The sequence below is a fragment of the Pseudophryne corroboree genome, chromosome 5 (genome assembly GCF_028390025.1).
Source record: "Pseudophryne corroboree isolate aPseCor3 chromosome 5, aPseCor3.hap2, whole genome shotgun sequence".
Taxonomy (NCBI): domain Eukaryota; kingdom Metazoa; phylum Chordata; class Amphibia; order Anura; family Myobatrachidae; genus Pseudophryne; species Pseudophryne corroboree.
In genome coordinates, this window is record NC_086448.1 from 781,810,514 (window position 1) to 781,836,431 (window position 25,918).

At 49.6% G+C, this 25,918-nt stretch overlaps 1 protein-coding gene across 1 annotated transcript in view; it reads left to right on the plus strand.

The window, feature by feature from the left end:
• The window catches only part of CCDC13 (coiled-coil domain containing 13), an 84,491-nt gene that overhangs the window by 23,543 nt on the left and 35,030 nt on the right, over window positions 1-25,918 (plus strand). The window contains exons 7-10 of the mRNA XM_063924350.1: window positions 6,813-6,917; window positions 7,808-7,972; window positions 8,724-8,900; window positions 12,845-13,051. Of these exons, the coding sequence (XP_063780420.1) occupies window positions 6,813-6,917; window positions 7,808-7,972; window positions 8,724-8,900; window positions 12,845-13,051 (654 nt within the window). The remainder of the gene's footprint in view (window positions 1-6,812; window positions 6,918-7,807; window positions 7,973-8,723; window positions 8,901-12,844; window positions 13,052-25,918) is intronic.

Sequence of the window (25,918 nt, forward strand, 5' to 3'; positions counted from 1 at the left end):
GGTATAGGTTAGGGTTAGGCACTAAGGAGGGAGGGTTAGGGTTAGGCTGTGGGGAGGGGGGGGGGGGGGGGGGCAGGTTTAGGCAGCACTGGGGGGAGGTTAGGGTCAGGCACTAAGGGGGGAGATTTGAGTTAGGCACTAAGGAGGGGGGGCAGGGTTAGGCTGCTGGGAGGGGTTTAGGCGGCACCAGGGGGGGGGGAGGTTAGGGTCAGGCACTAAGGGGGGAGATTAGGGTTAGGCTGTGGGGAAGGGGGGGTTAGGTTTAGGCAGCACTGGGAGGAGGTTAGGGTTTGGCACTAAGGGGGGAGGTTAGGGTTAGGCACTAAAGAGGGAGGGTTAGGGTTAGGCTGTAGGGAGGGGGGTTAGGGTTAGGCAGCACCGGGGGGGAAGTTAAGGTCAGACACTAAGGGGGGAGGTTAGGGTTAGGCTGCGGGAAGGGAGGGTTAGGGGGTAGTGGACAAGGGGAGGACAGTCTAACCTCTCCCGTTGGAATTTACACTATCGGGATGCTGTATTCTGACCGCCAGCATCCTGTCAGCCGGGATATCATACTGAATCCCAGACAAATACCGCGGTCTGTGTTTCCCAAATGAGTGCATTGTCCAGTTACATCCACTCCCACCCGATGTGTGTGGGCAGTCATTAGTGTAAGCCTGAAGAAATGCCGTCAGTTGCCTCAGGTGCAGGGCAGTTGGCATGCGTTACCAGCCTCACAGAGCCATAACATAACTGCAGGCTCTGCCGCTGGGACTTTACTCTCTAATATATCTGCATCCCCTACAAAATAGCTTTATTAATAACCTAAATTCAATAAGTTGTCTATAACACAGGTAGGGTATTGGTGACGTTCTAAACTAGTTTCTTACTGATTAGTTACTGTTACTGTTAGTGAGTGGGATGGACTTTCACACAAATATGGTATTGAGGTTTAAGCAACTTGTAATTCAATATATTTTCTCTATCGTCCTAAGTGGATGCTGGGGTTCCTGAAAGGACCATGGGGAATAGCGGCTCCGCAGGAGACAGGGGGGAATAGCGGCTCCGCAGGAGACAGGGCACAAAAAAGTAAAGCTTTACTAGGTCAGGTGGTGTGCACTGGCTCCTCCCCCTATGACCCTCCTCCAGACTCCAGTTAGATTTTGTGCCCGAACGAGAAGGGTGCAATCTAGGTGGCTCTCCTAAAGAGCTGCTTAGAGAAAGTTTAGTTTAGGTTTTTTTCTTTACAGTGAGTCCTGCTGGCAACAGGATCACTGCAACGTGGGACTTAGGGGGAAAGTAGTAAACTCACCTGCATGCAGAGTGGATTTGCTGCTTGGCTACTGGACACCATTAGCTCCAGAGGGATCGAACACAGGCCCAGCCGTGGAGTCCGGTCCCGGAGCCGCGCCGCCGACCCCCTTGCAGATGCTGAAGCGTGAAGAGGTCCGGAAACCGGCGGCTGAAGACTCCTCAGTCTTCATAAGGTAGCGCACAGCACTGCAGCTGTGCGCCATTTTCCTCTCAGCACACTTCACTGGGCAGTCACTGAGGGTGCAGAGCGCTGGGGGGGGGCGCTCTGAGAGGCAAATATAAACCTTATACAAGGCTAAAAATACCTCACATATAGCCCATAGGGGCTATATGGAGATATTTAACCCCTGCCTGACTGGAAAAATAGCGGGAGAAGAACCCGCCGAAAAAGGGGCGGGGCCTATCTCCTCAGCACACGGCGCCATTTTCTGTCACAGCTCCGCTGGTCAGAACGGCTCCCAGGTCTCTCCCCTGCACTGCACTACAGAAACAGGGTAAAACAGAGAGGGGGGGCACATTAATGGCTATATATATATATATTAAAGCAGCTATAAGGGAGCACTTAATATAAGGATATCCCTTGTATATATAGCGCTTTGTGGTGTGTGCTGGCAGACTCTCCCTCTGTCTCCCCAAAAGGGCTAGTGGGTCCTGTCTTCATTAGAGCATTCCCTGTGAGTTTGCGGTGTGTGTCGGTACGTGGTGTCGACATGTATGAGGACGATATTGGTGTGGAGGCGGAGCAATTGCCAAATATGCAGATGTCACCCCCCAGGGGGTCGACACCAGAATGGATGCCTTTATTTGTGGAATTACGTGATGGTTTATCTTCCCTTAAACAGTCAGTTGAGGACATGAGGCGGCCGGACAATCAATTAATGCCTGTCCAGGCGCCTCAAACACCGTCAGGGGCTGTAAAACGCCCTTTGCCTCAGTCGGTCGACACAGACCCAGACACGGGCACTGATTCCAGTGACGACGGTAGAAATTCAAACGTATTTTCCAGTAGGGCCACACGTTATATGATTTTGGCAATGAAGGAGACGTTACATTTAGCTGATACTACAGATACCGTAAAACAGGGTATTATGTATGGTGTGAAAAAACTACAAACAGTTTTTCCTGAATCAGAAGAATTAAATGACGTGTGTGATGAAGCGTGGGTTGCTCCTGATAAAAAGTTGATAATTTCAAAAAAGTTATTGGCATTATACCCTTTCCCGCCAGAGGTTAGGGCGCGCTGGGAAACACCCCCTAAGGTGGACAAGGCGCTCACACGCTTATCCAAACAAGTGGCGTTACCCTCTCCTGAGACGGCCGCACTTAAGGATCCATCAGATAGAAAGATGGAAGTTATTCAAAAGAATATATACACACATGCAGGTGTTATACTACGACCAGCTATAGCAACTGCCTGGATGTGCAGTGCTGGAGTAGTTTGGTCAGAATCCCTGATTGAAAATATTGATACCCTAGATAGGGACAATGTTTTACTGTCGTTAGAATAAATAAAGGATGCATTTATCTATATGCGTGATGCACAGAGGGATATTTGCACACTGGCATCTCGGGTGAGTGCTATGTCCATTTCAGCCAGAAGAGCCTTATGGACACGACAGTGGACAGGCGATGCGGATTCAAAACGTCACATGGAGGTTTTGCCGTATAAAGGGGAGGAGTTATTTGGAGTTGGTCTATCAGACTTGGTGGCCACGGCTACTGCCGGGAAATCCACTTTTTTACCTCAAGTCACTCCCCAACAGAGAAAGGCACCGACCTTTCAACCGCAGCCTTTTCGCTCCTACAAAAATAAGAGAGCAAAGGGCTTGTCGTACCTGCCACGAGGCAGAGGAAGAGGGAAGAGACACCAACAGGCAGCTCCTTCCCAGGAACAGAAGCCCTCCCCGGCTCCTGCAAAAACCTCAGCATGACGCTGGGGCCTCTCAAGCGGACTCGGGGACAGTGGGGGGCCGTCTCAAAAATTACAGCGCGCAGTGGGCTCACTCGCAGGTAGACCCCTGGATCCTGCAGATAATATCTCAGGGGTACAGGTTGGAATTAGAGACGGATCCTCCTCATCGTTTCCTGAAGTCTGCCTTACCAACCGTCTCTTCCGAAAGGGAGAGGGTGTTGGAAGCCATTCACAAGCTGTACGCTCAGCAGGTGATAGTCAAAGTACCCCTATTACAACAAGGAAAGGGGTATTATTCCACTCTATTTGTGGTACCGAAGCCGGATGGCTCGGTAAGGCCTATTCTAAATCTGAAGTCCTTGAACCTCTACATAAAAAAGTTCAAGTTCAAGATGGAGTCACTCAGAGCAGTGATAGCGAACCTGGAAGAAGGGGACTTTATGGTATCCTTGGACATCAAGGATGCGTATCTACACGTTCCGATTTACCCCGCACACCAGGGGTACCTCAGGTTCATTGTTCAAAAACTGTCACTATCAGTTTCAGACGCTGCCGTTCGGATTGTCCACGGCGCCTCGGGTCTTTACCAAGGTAATGGCCGAGATGATGATTCTTCTTCGAAGAAAAGGCGTATTAGTTATCCCATACTTGGACGATCTCCTAATAAGGGCAAGGTCCAGAGAACAGCTGGAGACAGCTTTAGCACTATCTCAAGAGGTGCTAAGACAACACGGGTGGATTCTGAATATTCCAAAATCCCATTTAATCCCGACAACTCGTCTGCTGTTCCTAGGAATGATTCTGGACACGGTTCAGAAAAAGGTTTTCCTTCCAGAGGAAAAAGCCAAGGAGTTATCCGATCTGGTCAGGAACCTCCTAAAACCAGGAAAAGTGTCAGTACATCAATGCACAAGAGTCCTGGGAAAAATGGTGGCTTCTTACGAAGCAATTCCATTCGGCAGATTCCAGGCAAGAATATTCCAAAGGGATCTGTTGGACAAATGGTCAGGGTCGCATCTGCAGATGCACCTGCGAATAACCCTGTCACCAAAGACAAGGGTGTCACTTCTGTGGTGGTTGCAGAAGGCTCACCTATTAGAAGGCCGCAGATTCGGCATTCAGGATTGGATCCTGGTGACCACGGACGCCAGCCTGAGAGGCTGGGGAGCAGTCACACAAGGAAGAAACTTCCAGGGAGTATGGACGAGTCTGGAAAAGTCTCTTCACATAAACATTCTGGAACTAAGAGCAATCTACAATGCTCTAAGCCAGGCGGAACTTCTCCTGCAAGGAAAGCCGGTGTTGATTCAGTCGGACAACATCACGGCGGTCGCCCATGTAAACAGGCAGGGCGGCACAAGAAGCAGGAGTGCAATGGCAGAAGCTGCCAAGATTCTTCGCTGGGCGGAGAATCACGTGATAGCACTGTCAGCAGTGTTCATCCCGGGCGTGGACAACTGGGAAGCAGACTTCCTCAGCAGACACGATCTTCATCCGGGAGAGTGGGGTCTACATCCAGAAGTCTTCAACATGTTAATAGACCGTTGGGAAAGACCAATTGTAGACATGATGGCGTCTCGCCTCAACAAGAAACTGGACAAATATTGCGCCAGGTCAAGAGATCCACAGGCAATAGCTGTGGACGCACTGGTAACTCCTTGGGTGTACCAGTCAGTGTATGTGTTTCCTCCTCTGCCGCTCATACCAAAGGTATTGAAGATCATACGGCAAAGAAGAGTAAGAACAATACTAGTGGTTCCGGATTGGCCGAGAAGGACTTGGTATCCGGAACTTCAAGAGATGCTCACGGACGAACCGTGGCCTCTACCTCTGAGAAGGGACCTGCTACAGCAGGGTCCCTGTCTTTTTCAAGACTTACCGCGGCTGCGTTTGACGGCATGGCGGTTGAACGCCAGATCCTAAAAGGGAAAGGCATTCCAGAAGAAGTCATTCCTACCTTGATTAAGGCACGGAAGGAAGTCACCGTGAAACATTATCACCGCATTTGGCGAAAATATGTAGCGTGGTGCGAGGATCGGAGGGTTCCGACGGAGGAATTCCAACTGGGTCGTTTCCTACATTTCCTGCAATCAGGATTATCTATGGGTCTCAAATTGGGATCCATTAAGGTTCAAATTTCGGCCCTGTCAATATTCTTCCAAAAAGAATTGGCCTCTGTCCCTGAGGTCCAGACTTTTGTCAAGGGAGTACTGCATATACAGCCTCCTGTGGTGCCTCCGGTGGCACCGTGGGATCTAAATGTAGTTTTAGATTTCCTCAAATCCCATTGGTTTGAACCATTGAAAAAGGTGGATTTGAAATATCTCACATTGAAAGTGACTATGTTACTAGCCCTGGCCTCTGCCAGGAGAGTATCTGAATTGGCGGCTTTATCTTATAAAAGTCCTTATCTAATCTTCCATTCGGATAGGGCAGAACTGCGGACTCGTCCGCATTTTCTCCCTAAAGTGGTATCAGCATTTCATCTGAACCAACCTATTGTGGTGCCTGCGGCCACTAGCGACTTGGAGGACTCCAAGTTGTTGGACGTTGTCAGAGCCTTAAAAATATACATTGCAAGGACGGCTGGAGTCAGAAAATCTGACTCGCTGTTTATATTGTATGCACCCAACAAGTTGGGCGCACCTGCTTCTAAGCAGTCGATTGCTCGTTGGATTTGTAACACAATTCAACTTGCACATTCTGTGGCAGGCCTGCCACAGCCTAAAACTGTAAAAGCCCACTCCACAAGGAAGGTGGGCTCATCTTGGGCGGCTGCCCGAGGGGTCTCGGCATTACAACTCTGCCGAGCAGCTACGTGGTCGGGGGAGAACACGTTTGTAAAATTTTACAAATTTGATACCCTGGCAAAGGAGGACCTGGAGTTCTCTCATTCGGTGCTGCAGAGTCATCCGCACTCTCCCGCCCGTTTGGGAGCTTTGGTATAATCCCCATGGTCCTTTCAGGAACCCCAGCATCCACTTAGGACGATAGAGAAAATAAGAATTTACTTACCGATAATTCTATTTCTCGGAGTCCGTAGTGGATGCTGGGCGCCCATCCCAAGTGCGGATTATCTGCAATACTTGTACATAGTTATTGTTAACTAATTCGGGTTATTGTTAAGGAGCCATCTTTAAGAGGCCCTTTCTGTTGTCATACTGTTAACTGGGTTTAGATCACAAGTTGTACGGTGTGATTGGTGTGGCTGGTATGAGTCTTACCCGGGATTCAAAATGCCTCCCTTATTGTGTATGCTCGTCCGGGCACAGTACCTAACTGGAGTCTGGAGGAGGGTCATAGGGGGAGGAGCCAGTGCACACCACCTGACCTAGTAAAGCTTTACTTTTTTGTGCCCTGTCTCCTGCGGAGCCGCTATTCCCCCCTGTCTCCTGCGGAGCCGCTATTCCCCATGGTCCTTTCAGGAACCCCAGCATCCACTACGGACTCCGAGAAATAGAATTATCGGTAAGTAAATTCTTATTTTTGAATTATAGGGGAGTGGTAACGTAATGATGATAAACAGCAGTCCGATCTATTAGTACATGTATAATTGTGCTAGACATTTGGTGGATGAGATTTATATTATGACTGATCTACTTATCTGCAGGTCTTAAGCAATGAGCTTGGTGAAGACGTGAACATTTCACAGCTGATATCCTCATCAGGCAGTTGGCGAGGGCGGGCACAGCAGATTCTAGCGCTACAAGGAAGGGTAAGTATTAGAAGCTTTGGGTACCCGGGATAATTAATTGCTGTCTGCCAAGCTTTAATGGAGCCAGTGATGTGGATTTTTCTCTGGTGTTAGTGAACTGTGTCCATACTGCCATTATATTACTTGCATTTATCCTCTGCCCTCTAATGCATGTAATCAGCATTGGAACCACTCCCATAGTAAATGAGCCCTGAAAGGGTTTACTTAGTGGTAGTTTGTTACTAATCAGCATCATGGACCTCACCTTTCACTGCCCCCCGGCTGTTTGTATTTGGCATGGCTTACAAAGCCTGGTCAAACAGTGCTACCTGCTGCCTTTAAACAAATAGTTAATTCTATTATAGGTACCAGTAGACAATCACAGAAACCATTCTATAATATAAACCCATAGGCATAATTGAGGAATGCAACCTTCACTTCACATTTACTCTCAGCGCTGACACTGGCCCATAGCAACATCTCATGGATACTGGTCCATCACACAGGGGCTTCCCCCCTTTGTCTGCAGGAGACGGGTACACATCCAGATTTATTAATAATTGTACATTCATATGCATATTTTACTAGAAATGAGTGACATATACTTTCGCTTCTATGGAGCATTCCTGGTAAAAAAGTGTTCTTTACTCTAAATCCCTCCCCACCATCCAGGTGATACTCTCTCCGTCACCAGCACCTACTGACAGTAATTCTGTACCAGCAGCTCCTGTCTGGCAATATCACACAGCACTTTTTAGAATAGACCGTAAATGTGACCAGTAGTCAGCTCCAATTGGGGTGAGGGTGGAGATTTACCCAGAGTTCCCTGTCAGGTCTTGTCCGGGATTCCTGTTAAGGTGCCCCTACAATTCTGCTAAAGCCAAACCAGCTCCATTTTGTACATCCTGTAGGTACGTGAGCTGGAGACTCAGCTGGGCCAAATGCGGAGTCCAACATCAGAGCTCAGCTTGGAGGAAGAGATGTTGGGCGTGTCCGTACCAAAGAGGTTTGCCGCTCAGGAAAAGAATGTGTTTCGGATCCGTACCCTGGAGAAGGAGCGGAAAGAAACGCTGGAGGTAAATAATCCGATCACGTAAATCTGAGATCTGCAGGAAAAGACCAGAACTCTTCATGTAATGTGTGAGCATCCTCATTCTGCCGGCGGTCTTAGGGACTGATTCAGAGGTGGATGCTATTCTCTGAGCCGCTGCATCTTTGTAGGCAGTGGCTGTGCGGAATTATGCAAAGCCGGCTACTGTGATCCGCTGCTGCATCGCTACAAAGCAACGAATCCTCTTCATGAACATCAGTCGTCTGAGTGACCCTCGGGTTACTCAGGATGTCCAGTGAAGTCACACTCAAGGGGTCAGTGACGCTGTGACTGAGGATGCAGCCAATGGCTTCAGCACGCCCAGAAAAAAAGGCCAACATGCCACCATTTTCTGGAACGCTGCCTGTCGCCGCCCCTACTGCAAGTGACATCGCAGCCCCAGCTCTGCACATGTACAGTGCATCTTCAGATATTAAAACATCGGAGATCTATGTTAACATCGATTTAACATACATCTATGAATTAGGCTATATTCCTTTTTTACCACCCAATTAGCTGTATTGTCTCTAATACAGAATAGATGAGAGATTGTTACCACGCCATTATTGCAGGATAATATGCATTTGTTTTCTTAATTTAAATTGGTTTATGTGTGTTGCCCAGTAACAGCGGTGCAGACGCATGGGGTGGGCAGTGTCGCCTTGTGGCTGGAATCAGGTCAGTGATTAGGGTATTGAGGTTACAGGTGTTGTGTTATGTTGTCTGTGTAATCCTAGAGACTGACCGGGGAACATGAGGCTCTGAAGAAAGAGAACGAGGAGCTGAAAAAGAAGTTTGATGCCTCAAAAGCCAGAAGTAAATCTCTATCGAATGACCTGAAAACCCTCAAGATGCAGATGATGACCCTGCTGGAGAAAGGAAAGCACGACGACGAGCTCATAGACTCCTTACTGGTACTTGTCAGTCATTCTTATTACCATTGTATCTTGTCACTCGGCTCCCACTACCCCTGTGTCATCTCATTACCATTGTACCTTGTCACCCGGCTCCCATTACCCCTGTGCCATCTCTCATTACCATTGTACCTTGTCACCCGGCTCCCATTACCCCTGTGCCATCTCTCATTACCATTGTACCTTGTCACCCGGCTCCCATTACCACTGTACCATCTCTCACTACCATTGTACCTTGTCACCCAGCTCCCATTACCACTGTGTCATCTCTCGTTACCATGTACCTTGTCACCCGGCTCCCATTACCCCTGTGCCATCTCTCATTACCATGTACCTTGTCACCAGGCTCCCATTACCACTGTGCCATCTCTCATTACCATGTACCTTGTCACCAGGCTCCCATTACCCCTGTGCCATCTCTCATTACCATGTACCTTGTCACCCAGCTCCCATTACCCCTGTGCCATCTCTCATTACCATGTACCTTGTCACCCGGCTCCCATTACCCCTGTGCCATCTCTCATTACCATGTACCTTGTCACCAGGCTCCCATTACCACTGTGCCATCTCTCATTACCATGTACCTTGTCACCAGGCTCCCATTACCCCTGTGCCATCTCTCATTACCATGTACCTTGTCACCAGGCTCCCATTACCACTGTGCCATCTCTCATTACCATGTACCTTGTCACCCAGCTCCCATTACCCCTGTGTCATCTCTCATTACCATGTACCTTGTCACCAGGCTCCCATTACCACTGTGCCATCTCTCATTACCATGTACCCTGTCACCAGGCTCCCATTACCCCTGTGTCATCTCTCATTACCATTGTACCTTGTCACCCGGCTCCCATTACCACTGTGTCATCTCTCATTACCATTGTACCTTGTCACCCGGCTCCCATTACCACTGTGTCATCTCTCATTACCATTGTACCTTGTCACCCGGCTCCCATTACCCCTGTGCCATCTCTCATTACCATTGTACCTTGTCACCCGGATCCCACTACCCCTGTGTCATCTCTCATTACCATTGTACCTTGTCACCCGGCTCCCATTACCACTGTGCCATCTCTCATTACCATTGTACCTTGTCACCCGGATCCCATTACCACTGTGCCATCTCTCATTACCATTGTACCTTGTCACCCGGCTCCCATTACCACTGTGCCATCTCTCATTACCATTGTACCTTGTCACCCGGCTCCCATTACCACTGTGCCATCTCTCATTACCATTGTACCTTGTCACCCGGCTCCCATTACCACTGTGCCATCTCTCATTACCATTGTACCTTGTCACCCGGCTCCCATTACCACTGTGCCATCTCTTATTATCATTGTATCTTGTCACCCGGCTCTCATTACCCCTGTGCCATCTCTCATTACCATTGTACCTTGTCACCCGGCTCCCATTACCCCTGTGCAATCTCTCATTACCATTGTACCTTGTCACCCGGCTCCCATTACCACTGTGCAATCTCTCATTACCATTGTACCTTGTCACCCGGATCCCATTACCCCTGTGCCATCTCTCATTACCATTGTACCTTGTCACCCGGCTCCCATTACCACTGTGCCATCTCTCATTACCATTGTACCTTGTCACCCGGCTCCCATTACCACTGTGCCATCTCTTATTATCATTGTATCTTGTCACCCGGCTCTCATTACCCCTGTGCCATCTCTCATTACCATTGTACCTTGTCACCCGGCTCCCATTACCCCTGTGCAATCTCTCATTACCATTGTACCTTGTCACCCGGCTCCCATTACCACTGTGCAATCTCTCATTACCATTGTACCTTGTCACCCGGATCCCATTACCCCTGTGCCATCTCTCATTACCATTGTACCTTGTCACCCGGCTCCCATTACCACTGTGCCATCTCTCATTACCATTGTACCTTGTCACCCGGCTCCCATTACCACTGTGCCATCTCTCATTACCATGTACCTTGTCACCCGGCTCCCATTACCACTGTGCAATCTCTCATTACCATTGTACCTTGTCACCCGGCTCCCATTACCACTGTGCCATCTCTCATTACCATTGTACCTTGTCACCCGGCTCCCATTACCACTGTGCCATCTCTCATTACCATTGTACCTTGTCACCCGGCTCCCATTACCACTGTGCCATCTCTTATTATCATTGTATCTTGTCACCCGGCTCTCATTACCCCTGTGCCATCTCTCATTACCATGTACCTTGTCACCCGGCTCCCATTACCACTGTGCCATCTCTCATTACCATTGTACCTTGTCACCCGGCTCCCATTACCCCTGTGCAATCTCTCATTACCATGTACCTTGTCACCCGGCTCCCATTACCCCTGTGTCATCTCTCATTATCATTGTACCTTGTCACCCGGCTCCCATTACCACTGTGTCATCTCTTATTACCATTGTACCTTGTCACCCGGCTCCCATTACCCCTGTGTCATCTCTCATTATCATTGTACCTTGTCACCCGGCTCCCATTACCACTGTGTCATCTCTTATTACCATTGTACCTTGTCACCCGGCTCCCATTACCCCTGTGCCATCTCTCATTACCATTGTACCTTGTCACCCGGCTCCCATTACCCCTGTACCATCTCTCATTACCATTGTACCTTGTCACCCGGCTCCCATTACCACTGTGCCATCTCTCATTACCATTGTACTGTGTCACCCGGCTCCCATTACCACTGTGCCATCTCTCATTACCATTGTACCTTGTCACCTGGCTCCCATTACCACTGTACCATCTCTTATTACCATTGTACCTTGTCACCCGGCTCCCATTACCACTATACCATCTCTCATTACTATGTACCTTGTCACCCGGCTCCCATTACCACTGTGCCCTCTCTCATTACCATTGTACTGTGTCATCTCTCATTACCATTGTACTGTGTCACCAGGCTCCCATTACCACTGTGCCATCTCTCATTACCATTGTACCTTGTCACCTGACTCCCTTTACCCCTGTACCATTTCTCATTACCATTGTACCGCGTCACCCGGCTCTCATTACCACTGTGCCCTCTCTCATTACCATTGTACTGTGTCATCTCTCATTACCATTGTACTGTGTCACCCGGCTCCCATTACCACTGTGCCATCTCTCATTACCATTGTACCTTGTCACCTGACTCCCTTTACTCCTGTACCATTTCTCATTACCATTGTACCGCGTCACCCGGCTCTCATTACCACTGTGCCCTCTCTCATTACCATTGTACTGTGTCATCTCTCATTACCATTGTACTGTGTCACCCGGCTCCCATTACCACTGTGCCATCTCTCATTACCATTGTACCTTGTCACCTGACTCCCTTTACTCCTGTACCATTTCTCATTACCATTGTACCGCGTCACCCGGCTCTCATTACCACTGTGCCCTCTCTCATTACCATTGTACTGTGTCATCTCTCATTACCATTGTACTGTGTCACCCGGCTCCCATTACCACTGTACCATCTCTCATTACCATTGTACCGCGTCACCCGGCTCTCATTACCACTGTGCCCTCTCTCATTACCATTGTACTGTGTCATCTCTCATTACCATTGTACTGTGTCACCCGGCTCCCATTACCACTGTACCATCTCTCATTACCATTGTACCTTGTCACCCGGCTCCCATTACCACTGTACCATCTCTCATTACCATTGTACCTTGTCACAAGGCTCCCATTACCCCTGTACCATTTCTCATTACCATTGTACCGCGTCACCCGGCTCCCATTACCCCTGTGCCCTCTCTCATTACCATTGGACTGTACCATCTCTCATTACCATTGTACCTTGTCACCCGCCTCCCACTAGACATGCTGCCATTTTTATATTTAAAATCTATGCACGATACATAAAAGCTGGTGACTCTGTCTAATACAGATGGAAACATCATGTACTGTACAGGAGGCATACATATGGAAGCATTCATATGTCTTTACAGAGCCAGCAGAAGAACATGCAGGAGATTCTATTTCGTCTCAGCCAGCAGGACCAGAAACACAGAGATTCCCAGCAGAGCCTGAACTTACACCTGAACAATGAGAGCCAGAAGCAGAACTCTCTGGTCAGTCAGCTGAAGGAGATGGTTGCTGAGAGAGAAGCCAAAGTGAAAGCACTGGAGGCGGAGATCAGACAACTGACCCCGAAGGTAAAACTTACGTTGTCATCACTGTAAATAAAGAGACCGCTTGGGTGATGGACGCTTATATCCATTTTAGATTGACCTAAATTATGTTGCTTCAATGTTAGTCAACCAATTTGAAGTGTAAAGGTCAACGAACGAAAGGAACATCCATTGTTGGTTCTATGACAGTGGTGATATAAACTATTCATAATGCCAGGAAATGTAAAGGACTAGTAAACCTAACGTGAAAAGCCTTTGTAAAACATCTTTTTATATTATTCATCGTTTGATATTTGCATTATAAGTATAAAAAGAACGAAGTTGAGTTCCTTTGGTTGCAGGTTGTTCACTGTATTAGTCAAGTTTCAGATGATTAAATACTAAATATACTGTGTAATGAAAAATAGCATCAAATAGTAACATGATGAGGTAGTTTTGTCTCGTACTCCAAAAGCATTAATTAGAATCTCCACTGACATGGCTGGACCTATACATGAGCAGACTGTGACCTCAGGTACGAAGGCTACAGCATGAAGACCAAAAATGTTATTTGTTCTGCATTGGTGCCTTTACAGCAGGGCTGGCCAACCTGGTTCTCGAGAGCTACTAACAGTTCATGTTTTCCAGATCACCTAGCTGGTGCAGGTGTAGTTATTACTAACGGTCACATTTTCAAACATGTGCGTTCATTCCTAACCGACACAATCATTCCTTACCGACACATTCTAATATCCACAGGTGGCCTCAAAAACATGAACTGTTGGTAGCTCTTGAGGACCAGGGTTGGCTACCCCTGGTGTACAGAGATCAGAGGTTACATGTAATAGCCTGCGAGATGCGGCAAGATTTTAGCCATGTTGCCAATAGATTTAGAGGAGTAAAAACATGTTTTCTCTAACGTCCTAAGTGGATGCTGGGGACTCCGTAAGGACCATGGGGGATTAGCGGCTCCGCAGGAGACTGGGCACAAAAGTAAAGCTTTAGAACTACCTGGTGTGCACTGGCTCCTCCCCCTATGACCCTCCTCCAAGCCTCAGTTAGATTTCTGTGCCCGAACGAGAAGGGTGCACACTAGGTGGCTCTCCTGAGCTGCTTAGTGAAAAGTTTAGTTTTAGGTTTTTTATTTTCAGTGAGACCTGCTGGCAACAGGCTCACTGCATCGAGGGACTAAGGGGAGAAGAAGCGAACTCACCTGCGTGCAGAGTGGATTGGGCTTCTTAGGCTACTGGACATTAGCTCCAGAGGGACGATCACAGGCCCAGCCATGGATGGGTCCCAGAGCCGCGCCGCCGGCCCCCTTACAGAGCCAGAAGACAGAAGAGGTCCGGAAAATCGGCGGCAGAAGACGTCCTGTCTTCAACAAGGTAGCGCACAGCACTGCAGCTGTGCGCCATTGCTCTCAGCACACTTCACACTCCGGTCACTGAGGGTGCAGGGCGCAGGGGGGGGGGGCGCCCTGAGACGCAATAAAAACACCTTGGATGGCAAAAAATGCATCACATATAGCTCCTGGGCTATATGGATGCATTTAACCCCTGCCAGAATACTTAGAAAAACGGGAGATAAGGCCGCCGATAAGGGGGCGGAGCCTATCTCCTCAGCACACTGGCGCCATTTTCCCTCACAGCTCCGTTGGAGGGAAGCTCCCTGGCTCTCCCCTGCAGTCACTACACTACAGAAAGGGTTAAAAAAGAGAGGGGGGGCACTAATTACGCGCAGTATAAAAGATACAGCAGCTATAAGGGGAAAAACACTTACCGTATATACTCGAGTATAAGCCGACTTTTTCAGCACTTTTTTTTGTGCTGAAAAAGCCACCTCGGCTTATACTCGAGTCAGTGCAGGCAGAGGCAGAGCAGTGTGAAGGAGGGACATGGAGCGCACAGCGCGCGGCGCTCCTGTGTCCCTCCTGCATCTCCGGCGGCAGCAGCGGCGGTTCTATTACAGGAAATACCCGTTCGTGACCTCTGATCACGAACCGGCACTTCCTATAATAGACCCGCCGAAGATGCAGGAGGGACACAGGAGAGCCGCGCACGCTGTGTGCTTCGTGTCCCTCCAGAAGACAGCGCGGGATCGACGGAGGGGTAAGTAACAGCACTGTGGGGCATACCTGGCACTTGGGGAGGGAACGTATCTGGCAGCACTGTGGGGGCATATCTGGCAGCACTGTGGGGGCATAACTGGCAGCACTGTGGGGGCATAACTGGCAGCACTGTGGGGGCATATCTGGCAGCACTGTGGGGGCATATCTGGCAGCACTGTGGGGGCATAACTGGCAGCACTGTGGGGGCATATCTGGCAGCACTGTGGGGGCATATCTGGCAGCACTGTGGGGGCATATCTGGCAGCACTGTGGGGGCATATCTGGCAGCACTGTGGGGGCATATCTGGCAGCACTGTGGGGGCATATCTGGCAGCACTGTGGGGGCATATCTGGCAGCACTGTGGGGGCATATCTGGCAGCACTGTGGGGGCATATCTGGCAGCACTGTGGGGGCATATCTGGCAGCACTGTGGGGGCATATCTGGCAGCACTGTGGGGGCATAACTGGCAGCACTGTGGGGGCATAACTGGCAGCACTGTGGGGGCATATCTGGCAGCACTGTGGGGGCATATCTGGCAGCACTGTGGGGGCATATCTGGCACTATGAGGGCATATCTGGCACTGAGGGCTGTGTACGGCTAGAGCTGCATTTCCCACCCTAGGCTTATACTCGAGTCAATAAGTTTTCCCAGGTTTTTGTGGTAGAATTAGGTGCCTCGGCTTATATTCGGGTCGACTTATACTCGAGTATATACGGTATATAAGGTTATCCCTGTATATATATAGCGCTCTGGTGTGTGCTGGCAAACTCTCCCTCTGTCTCCCCAAAGGGCTAGTGGGGTCCTGTCCTCTATCAGAGCATTCCCTGTGTGTGTGCTGTATGTCGGTACGTTTGTGTCGACATGTATGAGGAGAAAAATGATGTGGAGACGGAGCAGATTGCCTGTAATAGTGATGTCACCCCCTAGGGGGTCGACACCTGAGTGGATGAACTGTTGGAAGGAATTACGTGACAGTGTCAGCTCTGTATAAAAGACAGTGGTTGACATGAGACAGCCGGCTACTCAGTTTGTGCCTGTCCAGACGCCTCATAGGCCGTCAGGGGCTCTAAAGCGCCCGTTACCTCAGATGGCAGATATAGACGCCGACACGGATACTGACTCCAGTGTCGACGGTGAAGAGACAAATGTGACTTCCAGTAGGGCCACACGTTACATGATGGAGGCAATGAAAAATGTTTTACACATTTCTGATAATACGAGTACCACCAAAAAGGGGTATTATGTTCGGTGAGGAAAAACTACCTGTAGTTTTCCTGAATCTGAGAAATTAAATGAGGTGTGTGATGATGCGTGGGTTTCCCCCGATAACAACTGATAATTTCTAAAATGTTATTGGCATTATATCCTTTCCCGCCAGAGGTTAGGGTGCGTTGGGAAACACCCCCTAGGGTGGATAAAGCGCTCACACGCTTGTAAGGGCTCTACCCTCTCCTGAGATGGCCGCCTTTAAGGATCCTGCTGATAGAAAGCAGGAGGGTATCCTAAAATGTATTTACACACATACTGGTGTTATACTGCGACCAGCAATCGCCTCAGCCTGGATGTGCAGTGCTGGGTTTGCGTGGTCGGATTCCCTGACTGAAAATATTGATACCCTAGATAGGGACAGTATATTTTTGCCTATAGAGCATTTAAAAGATGCATTTCTATATATGCGTGATACACAGCGGAATATTTGCCGACTGGCATCAAGTCTAAGTGCGTTGTCCATTTCTACCAGTAGAGGGTTATGGACACGACAGTGGTCAGGTGATGCGGATTTCAAACGGCATTTGGAAGTATTGCCTTGTTAAGGGGAGGAGTTATTTGGGGTCGGTCTTTCAGACCTGGTGGCCACGGCAACAGCTGGGAAATCCACGTTTGTACCCCAGGTCGCCTCTCAACATGAGAAGACGCCGTATTATCAGGCGCAGTCTTTTCGTGGACAAGCGGGCAAAAGGTTCCTCATTTCTGCCCGTGACAGAGGGAGAGGAAAAAAGGCTGCAGAAATCAGCCAGTTCCCAGGAACAGAAACCCTCTCCCGCCTCTGCCAAGCCCTCAGTATGACGCTGGGGCTTTACAAGCAGAAACAGGCACGGTGGGGGGCCCGTCTCAATGAATTTCAGCGCGCAGTGGGCTCACTCGCAAGTAGACCTCTGGATCCTTCAGGTGATATCTCAGGGGTACAAATTGGAATTCGAGACGTCTCCCCCTCGCCGTTTCCTAAAGTCGGCTTTACCGATGTCTCCTTCTGACAGGGAGACAGTTTTGGAAGCCATTCACAAGCTGTATTCCCAGCAGGTGATAATCAAGGTACCCCTCCTGCAACAGGGAACGGGGTATTATTCCACACTGTTGTGGTACCGAAGCCGGACGGCTCGGTGAGACCGATTCTAAATCTAAAATCTTTGAACACTTACATACAGAGGTTCAAATTCAAGATTGAGTCACTCTGAGCAGTGATTGCGAACCTGGAAGAAAGGGACTACATGATGTCTCGGGACATCAAGGATGCTTACCTTCATGTCCAAATTTACCCTTCTCACCAAGGGTACCTCAGGTTTATGGTACAGAACTGTCACTCTCAGTTCAGACGCTGCCGTATGGATGGTCCACGGCACCCCGGGTCTTTACCAAGGTAATGGCCGAAATGATGATATTCCTTCAAAGGAAGGGAATTTTAGTTATCCCTTACTTGGACGATTCCCTGATAAGGGTAAGATCCAGGGAACAGTTGGAGGTCGGTGTAGCACTATCTCAGGTAGTGTTGCGGCAGCACGATTGGATTCTCAATATTCCAAAATCGCAGCTGGTTCCAACGACTCGTCTTCTGTTCCTAGGGATGATCCTGGACACAGTCCAGAAAAAGGTGTTTCTCCCGGAGGGGAAAGCCAGGGAGTTATCCGAGCTAGTCAGGAACCTCCTAAAACCGAGCCAAGTCTCAGTGCATCAATGCACAAGGGTTCTGGGTAAAATGGTGGCTTCCTATGAAGCAATCCCATTCGGCAGATTCCACGCAAGAACTTTCCAGTGGGACCTGCTGGACAAATGGTCCGAGTCGCATCTTCAGATGCATCAGCGGATAACCCTGTCACCAAGAACAAGGGTGTCCCTCCTGTGTTGGTTGCAGAGTGCTCATCTTCTAGAGGGCCGCAGATTCGGCATTCAGGACTGGGTCCTGGTGACCACGGATGCCAGCCTGCGAGGCTGGGGAGCAGTCACACAGGGAAGGAATTTCCAGGGCTTTTGGTCAAGCCTGGAGACATCACTTCACATAAATATCCTGAAGCTAAGGGCCATTTACAATGCTCTAAGCTTAGCAAGACCTCTGCTTCAAGGTCAGCCGGTGTTGATCCAGTTGGACAACATCACGGTAGTCACCCACGTAAACAGACAGGGTGGCACTAGAAGCAGGAGGGCAATGGCAGAAGCTGCAAGGATTCTTCGCTGGGCGGAAAATCATGTGATAGCACTGTCAGCAATTCCGGGAGTGGACAACTGGGAAGCAGACTTCCTCAGCAGACACGACCTCCACCCGGGAGAGTGGGGACTTCACCCAGAAGTCTTCCACATGATTATAAACCGTTGGGAAAAACTCGACAGGTATTGCGCCAGGTCAAGGGACCCTCAGGCAATAGCTGGAGACGCTCTGGTAACACCGTGGGTGTACCAGTCAGTGTATGTGTTCCCTCATCTGCCTCTCATACCCAAGGTACTGAGATTGATAAGATGGAGAGGAATAAGCACTATATTCGTGGCTCCGGATTGGCCAAGAAGGACTTGGTAACCGGAACTTCAAGAGATGCTCACGGAGGATCGGTGGCCTCTACCTCTAAGAAGGGACTTGCTCCAGCAAGGACCCTGTCTGTTCCAAGACTTACCGCGGCTGCGTTTGACGGCATGGCGGTTGAACGCCGGATCCTGAAGGAAAAAAGGCATTCCGGATGAAGTCATCCCTATCCTGATCAAAGCCAGGAAGGATGTAACCGCAAAACATTATCACCGCATTTGGCGAAAATATGTTGCGTGGTGCGAGGCCAGTAAGGCCCGACGGAGGAAATTCAACTGGGTCGATTCCTACATTTCCTGCAAACAGGAGTGTCTATGGGCCTGAAATTGGGGTCCATTAAGGTTCAAATTTCGGCCCTGTCAATTTTCTTCCAAAAAGAACTAGCTTCAGTCCCTGAAGTTCAGACGTTGTAAAAGGGGTACTGCATATACAGCCTCCTTTTGTGCCTCCAGTGGCACCTTGGGATCTCAATGTAGTTTTTGGGTTCCAAAAGTCACAATGGTTTGAACCACTTAAATCTGTGGAGTTAAAATATCTCACATGGAAAGTGGTCATGCTGTTGGCCCTGGCCTGGGCCAGGCGCGTGTCAGAATTGGCGGCTTTATCCTGTAAAAGCCCTTATCTGATTTTCCATTCGGACAGGGCGGAATTGAGGACTCGTCCTCAGTTTCTCCCTAAGGTGGTTTCAGCGTTTCACCTGAACCAACCTATTGTGGTGCCTGCGGCTACTAGGGACTTGGAGGACTCCAAGTTGCTAGACGTTGTCAGGGCCCTGAAAATATATATTTCCAGGACGGCTGGAGTCAGAAAATCTGACTTGCTGTTTATCCTGTATGCACCCAACAAGCTGGGTGCTCCTGCTTCTAAGCAGACTATTGCTCGTTGGATTTGTAGTACAATTCAGCTTGCACATTCTGTGGCAGCCCTGCCACAGCCAAAAATCTATAAATGCCCACTCCACAAGGAAGATGGGCTCATCTTGGGCGGTTGCCCGAGGGGTCTCGGCTTTACAACTTTGCCGAGCAGCTACTTGGTCAGGAGCAAATACGTTTGTAAAATTCTACAAAATTGATACCCTGACTGAGGAGGACCTGGAGTTCTCTCATTTGGTGCTGCAGAGTCATCCGCACTCTCCCGCCCGTTTGGGAGCTTTGGTATAATCCCCATGGTCCTTACGGAGTCCCCAGCATCCACTTAGGACGTTAGAGAAAATAAGAATTTACTTACCGATAATTCTATTTCTCGTAGTCCGTAGTGGATGCTGGGCGCCCATCCCAAGTGCGGATTGTCTGCAATACTGGTACATAGTTATTGTTACCAAAAAATCGGGTTATTGCTGTAGTGAGCCATCTTTTCTAGAGGCTCCTCTGTTATCATGCTGTTAACTGGGTTTAGATCACGAGTTGTACGGTGTGATTGGTGTGGCTGGTATGAGTCTTACCCGGGATTCAAAATCCTTCCTTATTGTGTACGCTCGTCCGGGCACAGTATCCTAACTGAGGCTTGGAGGAGGGTCATAGGGGGAGGAGCCAGTGCACACCAGGTAGTTCTAAAGCTTTACTTTTGTGCCCAGTCTCCTGCGGAGCCGCTAATCCCCCATGGTCCTTACGGAGTCCCCAGCATCCACTACGGACTACGAGAAATAGAATTATCGGTAAGTAAATTCTTATTTTCTCTGACGTCCTAGTGGATGCTGGGAACTCCGTAAGGACCATGGGGAATAGCGGCTCCGCAGGAGACTGGGCACAACTAAAGAAAGCTTTAGGACTACCTGGTGTGCACTGGCTCCTCCCACTATGACCCTCCTCCAGACCTCAGTTAGATTTCTGTGCCCGGCCGAGCTAGATGCACACTAGGAGGCTCTCCTTAGCTCCTAGAAAGAAAGTATATTTTAGGTTTTTTATTTTACAGTGAGACCTGCTGGCAACAGGCTCACTGCAACGAGGGACTAAGGGGAGAAGAAGCGAACCTACCTAACTGGTGGTAGCTTGGGCTTCTTAGGCTACTGGACACCATTAGCTCCAGAGGGATCGCACACAGGACCCGACCTCGTCGTCCGGTCCCGGAGCCGCGCCGCCGTCCCCCTTACAGAGCCAGAAGCAAGAAGTGTCCGGAAAATCGGCGGCTGAAGACTTCTGTCTTCTCCAAGGTAGCGCACAGCACTGCAGCTGTGCGCCATTGCTCCTCATGCACACCACACACTCCGGTCACTGATGGGTGCAGGGCGCTGGGGGGGGGGCGCCCTGAGCAGCAATATTAACACCTTGGCTGGCAAAACTGACACCATATATAGCCCTAGAGGTTATATAGGTGTAAATTACCCCTGCCAGATTTACACAAACAGCGGGATAAAGCCCGCCGCAAAAGGGGCGGAGCCATCTTCCTCAGCACACTGGCGCCATTTTCCCTCACAGCTCCGCTGGAAGGATCGCTCCCTGGCTTTACCCTGCAGTCCTGCACTACAGAAAGGGTAAAAAAGAGAGGGGGGGCAATAAATTTAGGCGCAGTATATATAATACAAGCAGCTATAGGGGAAAACACTCTGTATAGTGATATCCCTGTGTTATATAGCGCTCTGGTGTGTGCTGGCATACTCTCCCTCTGTCTCCCCAAAGGGCTTTGTGGGGTCCTGTCCTCTGTCAGAGCATTCCCTGTGTGTGTGCTGTGTGTCGGTACTGCTGTGTCGACATGTATGATGAGGATAATGATGTGGAGGCAGAGCAAATGCCTGTGAATGTGATGTCACCCCCTGCGGGGTCGACACCTGTGTGGATGGACTTATGGAAGGAATTACGTGACAGTGTCAGCTCCTTACATAAAAGGTTTGACGACATAGGACAGCCGGCTACTCAGCTTGTGCCTGTCCAAGCGTCTCAAATGTCATCAGGGGCTTTAAAACGCCCGCTACCTCAGATGGCAGACACAGATGTTGACACGGATACCGACTCCAGTGTCGACGACGATGAGACTAGTGTACCTTCCAATAGGGCCACCCGTTACATGATTGAGGCAATGAAAAATGTATTACACATTTCTCTGACGTCCTAAGTGGATGCTGGGGACTCCGTAAGGACCATGGGGAATAGCGGCTCCGCAGGAGACAGGGCACAAAAGTAAAAGCTTTAGGATCAGGTGGTGTGCACTGGCTCCTCCCCCTATGACCCTCCTCCAAGCCTCAGTTAGGTTTTTGTGCCCGGCCGAGAAGGGTGCAATCTAGGTGGCTCTCCTAAAGAGCTGCTTAGAGTAAAAGTTTTATTAGGTTTTGTTATTTTCAGTGAGTCCTGCTGGCAACAGGCTCACTGCAACGAGGGACTTAGGGGAGAAGAAGTGAACTCACCTGCGTGCAGGATGGATTGGCTTCTTAGGCTACTGGACACTAGCTCCAGAGGGACGATCACAGGTACAGCCTGGATGGGTCACCGGAGCCGCGCCGCCGACCCCCTTGCAGATGCTGAAGAGAGAAGAGGTCCAGAAATCGGCGGCTGAAGACTTCCCAGTCTTCTTAAGGTAGCGCACAGCACTGCAGCTGTGCGCCATTGCTCTCAGCACACTTCACACCAACGGTCACTGAGGGTGCAGGGCGCTGGGGGGGGCGCCCTGGGCAGCAATGAAAGTACCTATGCTGGCTAAATATACATCACATATAGCCTCTGGGGCTATATGGATGTATTTAACCCCTGCCAGGTTGTCAGAAAAACGGGAGAAGAAGCCCGCCGAAAAGGGGGCGGGGCCTATTCTCCTCAGCACACAGCGCCATTTTCCCTCACAGAACTGCTGGTGGGAAGGCTCCCAGGCTCTCCCCTGCACTGCACTACAGAAACAGGGTTAAAACAGAGAGGGGGGGGCATTTTTGTGGCGATATTATTACATATTAAGATGCTATAAGGGAAAACACTTATATAAGGTTGTCCCTGTAAAATTATAGCGTTTTGGTGTGTGCTGGCAAACTCTCCCTCTGTCTCCCCAAAGGGCTAGTGGGGTCCTGTCCTCTATCAGAGCATTCCCTGTGTGTGTGCTGTGTGTCGGTACGTGTGTGTCGACATGTATGAGGACGATGTTGGTGAGGAGGCGGAGCAATTGCCTGTAATGGTGATGTCACTCTCTAGGGAGTCGACACCGGAATGGATGGCTTATTTAGGGAATTACGTGATAATGTCAACACGCTGCAAGGTCGGTTGACGACATGAGACGGCCGGCAAACCAATTAGTACCTGTCCAGGCGTCTCAAACACCGTCAGGGGCTTTAAAACGCCCATTACCTCAGTCGGTCGACACAGACACGGACACTGACTCCAGTGTCGACGGTGAAGAAACAAACGTATTTTCCATTAGGGCCACACGTTACATGTTAAGGGCAATGAAGGAGGTGTTACATATTTCTGATACTACAAGTACCACAAAAAAGGGTATTATGTGGGGTGTGAAAAAACTACCTGTAGTTTTTCCTGAATCAGATAAATTAAATGAAGTGTGTGATGATGCGTGGGTTTCCCCCGATAGAAAATTATTGGCGTTATACCCTTTTCCGCCAGAAGTTAGGGCGCGTTGGGAAACACCCCCTAGGGTGGATAAGGCGCTCACACGCTTATCAAAACAAGTGGCGTTACCGTCTCCAGATACGGCCGCCCTCAAGGAGCCAGCTAATAGGAGGCTGGAAAATATCCTAAAAAGTATATACACACATACTGGTGTTATACTGCGACCAGCGATCGCCTCAGCCTGGATGTGCAGCGCTGGGGTGGCTTGGTCGGATTCCCTGACTGAAAATATTGATACCCTTGACAGGGACAGTATTTTATTGACTATAGAGCATTTAAAGGATGCATTACTATATATGAGAGATGCACAGAGGGATATTTGCACTCTGGCATCAAGAGTAAATGCGATGTCCATGTCTGCCAGAAGATGTTTATGGACACGACAGTGGTCAGGTGATGCAAACGGCACATGGAAGTATTGCCGTATAAAGAAAAAGACACCGTCTTTCAGCCTCAGTCCTTTCGTCCCCATAAGGGCAAGTGGGCAAAAGGCCAGTCATATCTGCCCAGGGGTAGAGGAAAGGGAAGAAGACTGCAGCAGGCAGCCCCTTCCCAGGAACAGAAGCCCTCCACCGCTTCTGCCAAGTCCTCAGCATGACGCTGGGGCCGTACAAGCGGACTCAAAGGCGGTGGGGGGTCGTCTCAAGAGTTTCAGCGCGCAGTGGGCTCACTCGCAAGTGGACCCCTGGATCCTACAAGTAGTATCCCAGGGGTACAGATTGGAAATTCGAGACGTCTCCCCCTCGCAGGTTCCTGAAGTCTGCTGTACCAACGTCTCCCTCCGACAGGGAGGCAGTATTGGAAACAATTCACAAGCTGTATTCCCAAGCAGGTGATAATCAAAGTACCCCTCCTACAACAAGGAAAGGGGTATTATTCCACACTATTTGTGGTACTGAAGCCAGACGGCTCGGTGAGATCTATTCTAAATCTGAAATCTTTGAACACTTACATACAAAGGTTCAAATCAAGATGGAGTCACTCAGAGCAGTGATAGCGAACCAGGAAGAAGGGGACTATATGGTGTCCCTGGACATCAAGGATGCTTACCTCCATGTCCCAAATTGCCCTTCTCACCAAGGGTACCTCAGGTTCGTGGTACAGAACTGTCACTATCAGTTTCAGACGCTGCCGTTTGGATTGTCCACGGCACCACGGGTCTTTACCAAGGTAATGGCCGAAATGATGATTCTTCTTCAAAGAAAAGGCGTCTTAATTATCCCTTACTTGGACGATCTCCTGATAAGGGCAAGGTCCAGAGAACAGTTGGAGGTCGGAGTAGCACTATTTCAAGTAGTTCTACGACAGCACGGATGGATTCTAAATATTCCAAAATCGCAGCTGATTCCGACGACACGTCTGCTATTCCTAGGGATGATTCTGGACACAGTCCAGAAAAAGGTGTTTCTCCCGGAGGAGAAAGCCAGGGAGTTATCCGAGCTAGTTAGGAACCTCCTAGAACCAGGCCAAGTGTCAGTGCATCAATGCACAAGAGTCCTGGGAAAAATGGTGGCTTCTTACGAAGCGATTCCATTCGGCAGATTTCACGCAAGAATTTTTCAGTGGGATCTGCTGGACGAATGGTCCGGATCGCATCTTCAGATGCATCAGCGGATAATCCTGTCTCCAAGGACAAGGGTGTCTCTTCTGTGGTGGCTGCAGAGTGCTCATCTACTAGAGGGCAGCAGATTCGGCATTCAGGACTGGGTCCTGGTGACCACGGATGCCAGCCTGAGAGGCTGGGGAGCAGTCACACAGGGAAGAAATTTCCAAGGAGTGTGGTCAAGTCTGGAGACTTCTCTCCACATAAATATACTGGAGCTAAGGGCAAGTTACAATGCTCTGAGCCTAGGAAGACCTCTGCTTCAAAGTCAACTGGTGCTGATCCAGTCGGACAACATCACGGCAGTCGCCCACGTAAACAGACAGGGCGGCACAAGAAGCAGGAGGGCAATGGCAGCAAGGATTCTTCGCTGGGCGAAAAATCATGTGATAACACTGTCAGCGGTGTTCATTCCGGGAGTGGACAACTGGGAAGCAGACTTCCTCAGCAGGCACGACCTCCACCCGGGAGAGTGGGGACTTCATCTGGAAGTCTTCCACATGATTGTGAACCGTTGGGAAAGACCAAAGGTGGACATGATGGCGTCCCGTCTGAACAAAAAACTGGACAGGTATTGCGCCAGGTCAAGAGACCCTCAGGCAATAGCTGGGACGCTCTGGTAACACCGTGGGTGTACCAGTCGGTGGATGTGTTCCCTCCTCTGCCTCTCATACCCAAGGTACTGAGAATTATAAGACGGAGAGGAGTAAGAACTATACTCGTGGCTCCGGATTGGCCAAGAAGGACTTGGTACCCGGAACTTCAAGAGATACTAAGAAGGGACTTGCTTCAGCAAGGATCATGTCTGTTCCAAGACTTACCGCGGCTGCGTTTGACGGCATGGCGGTTGAACGCCGGATCCTAAGGGAAA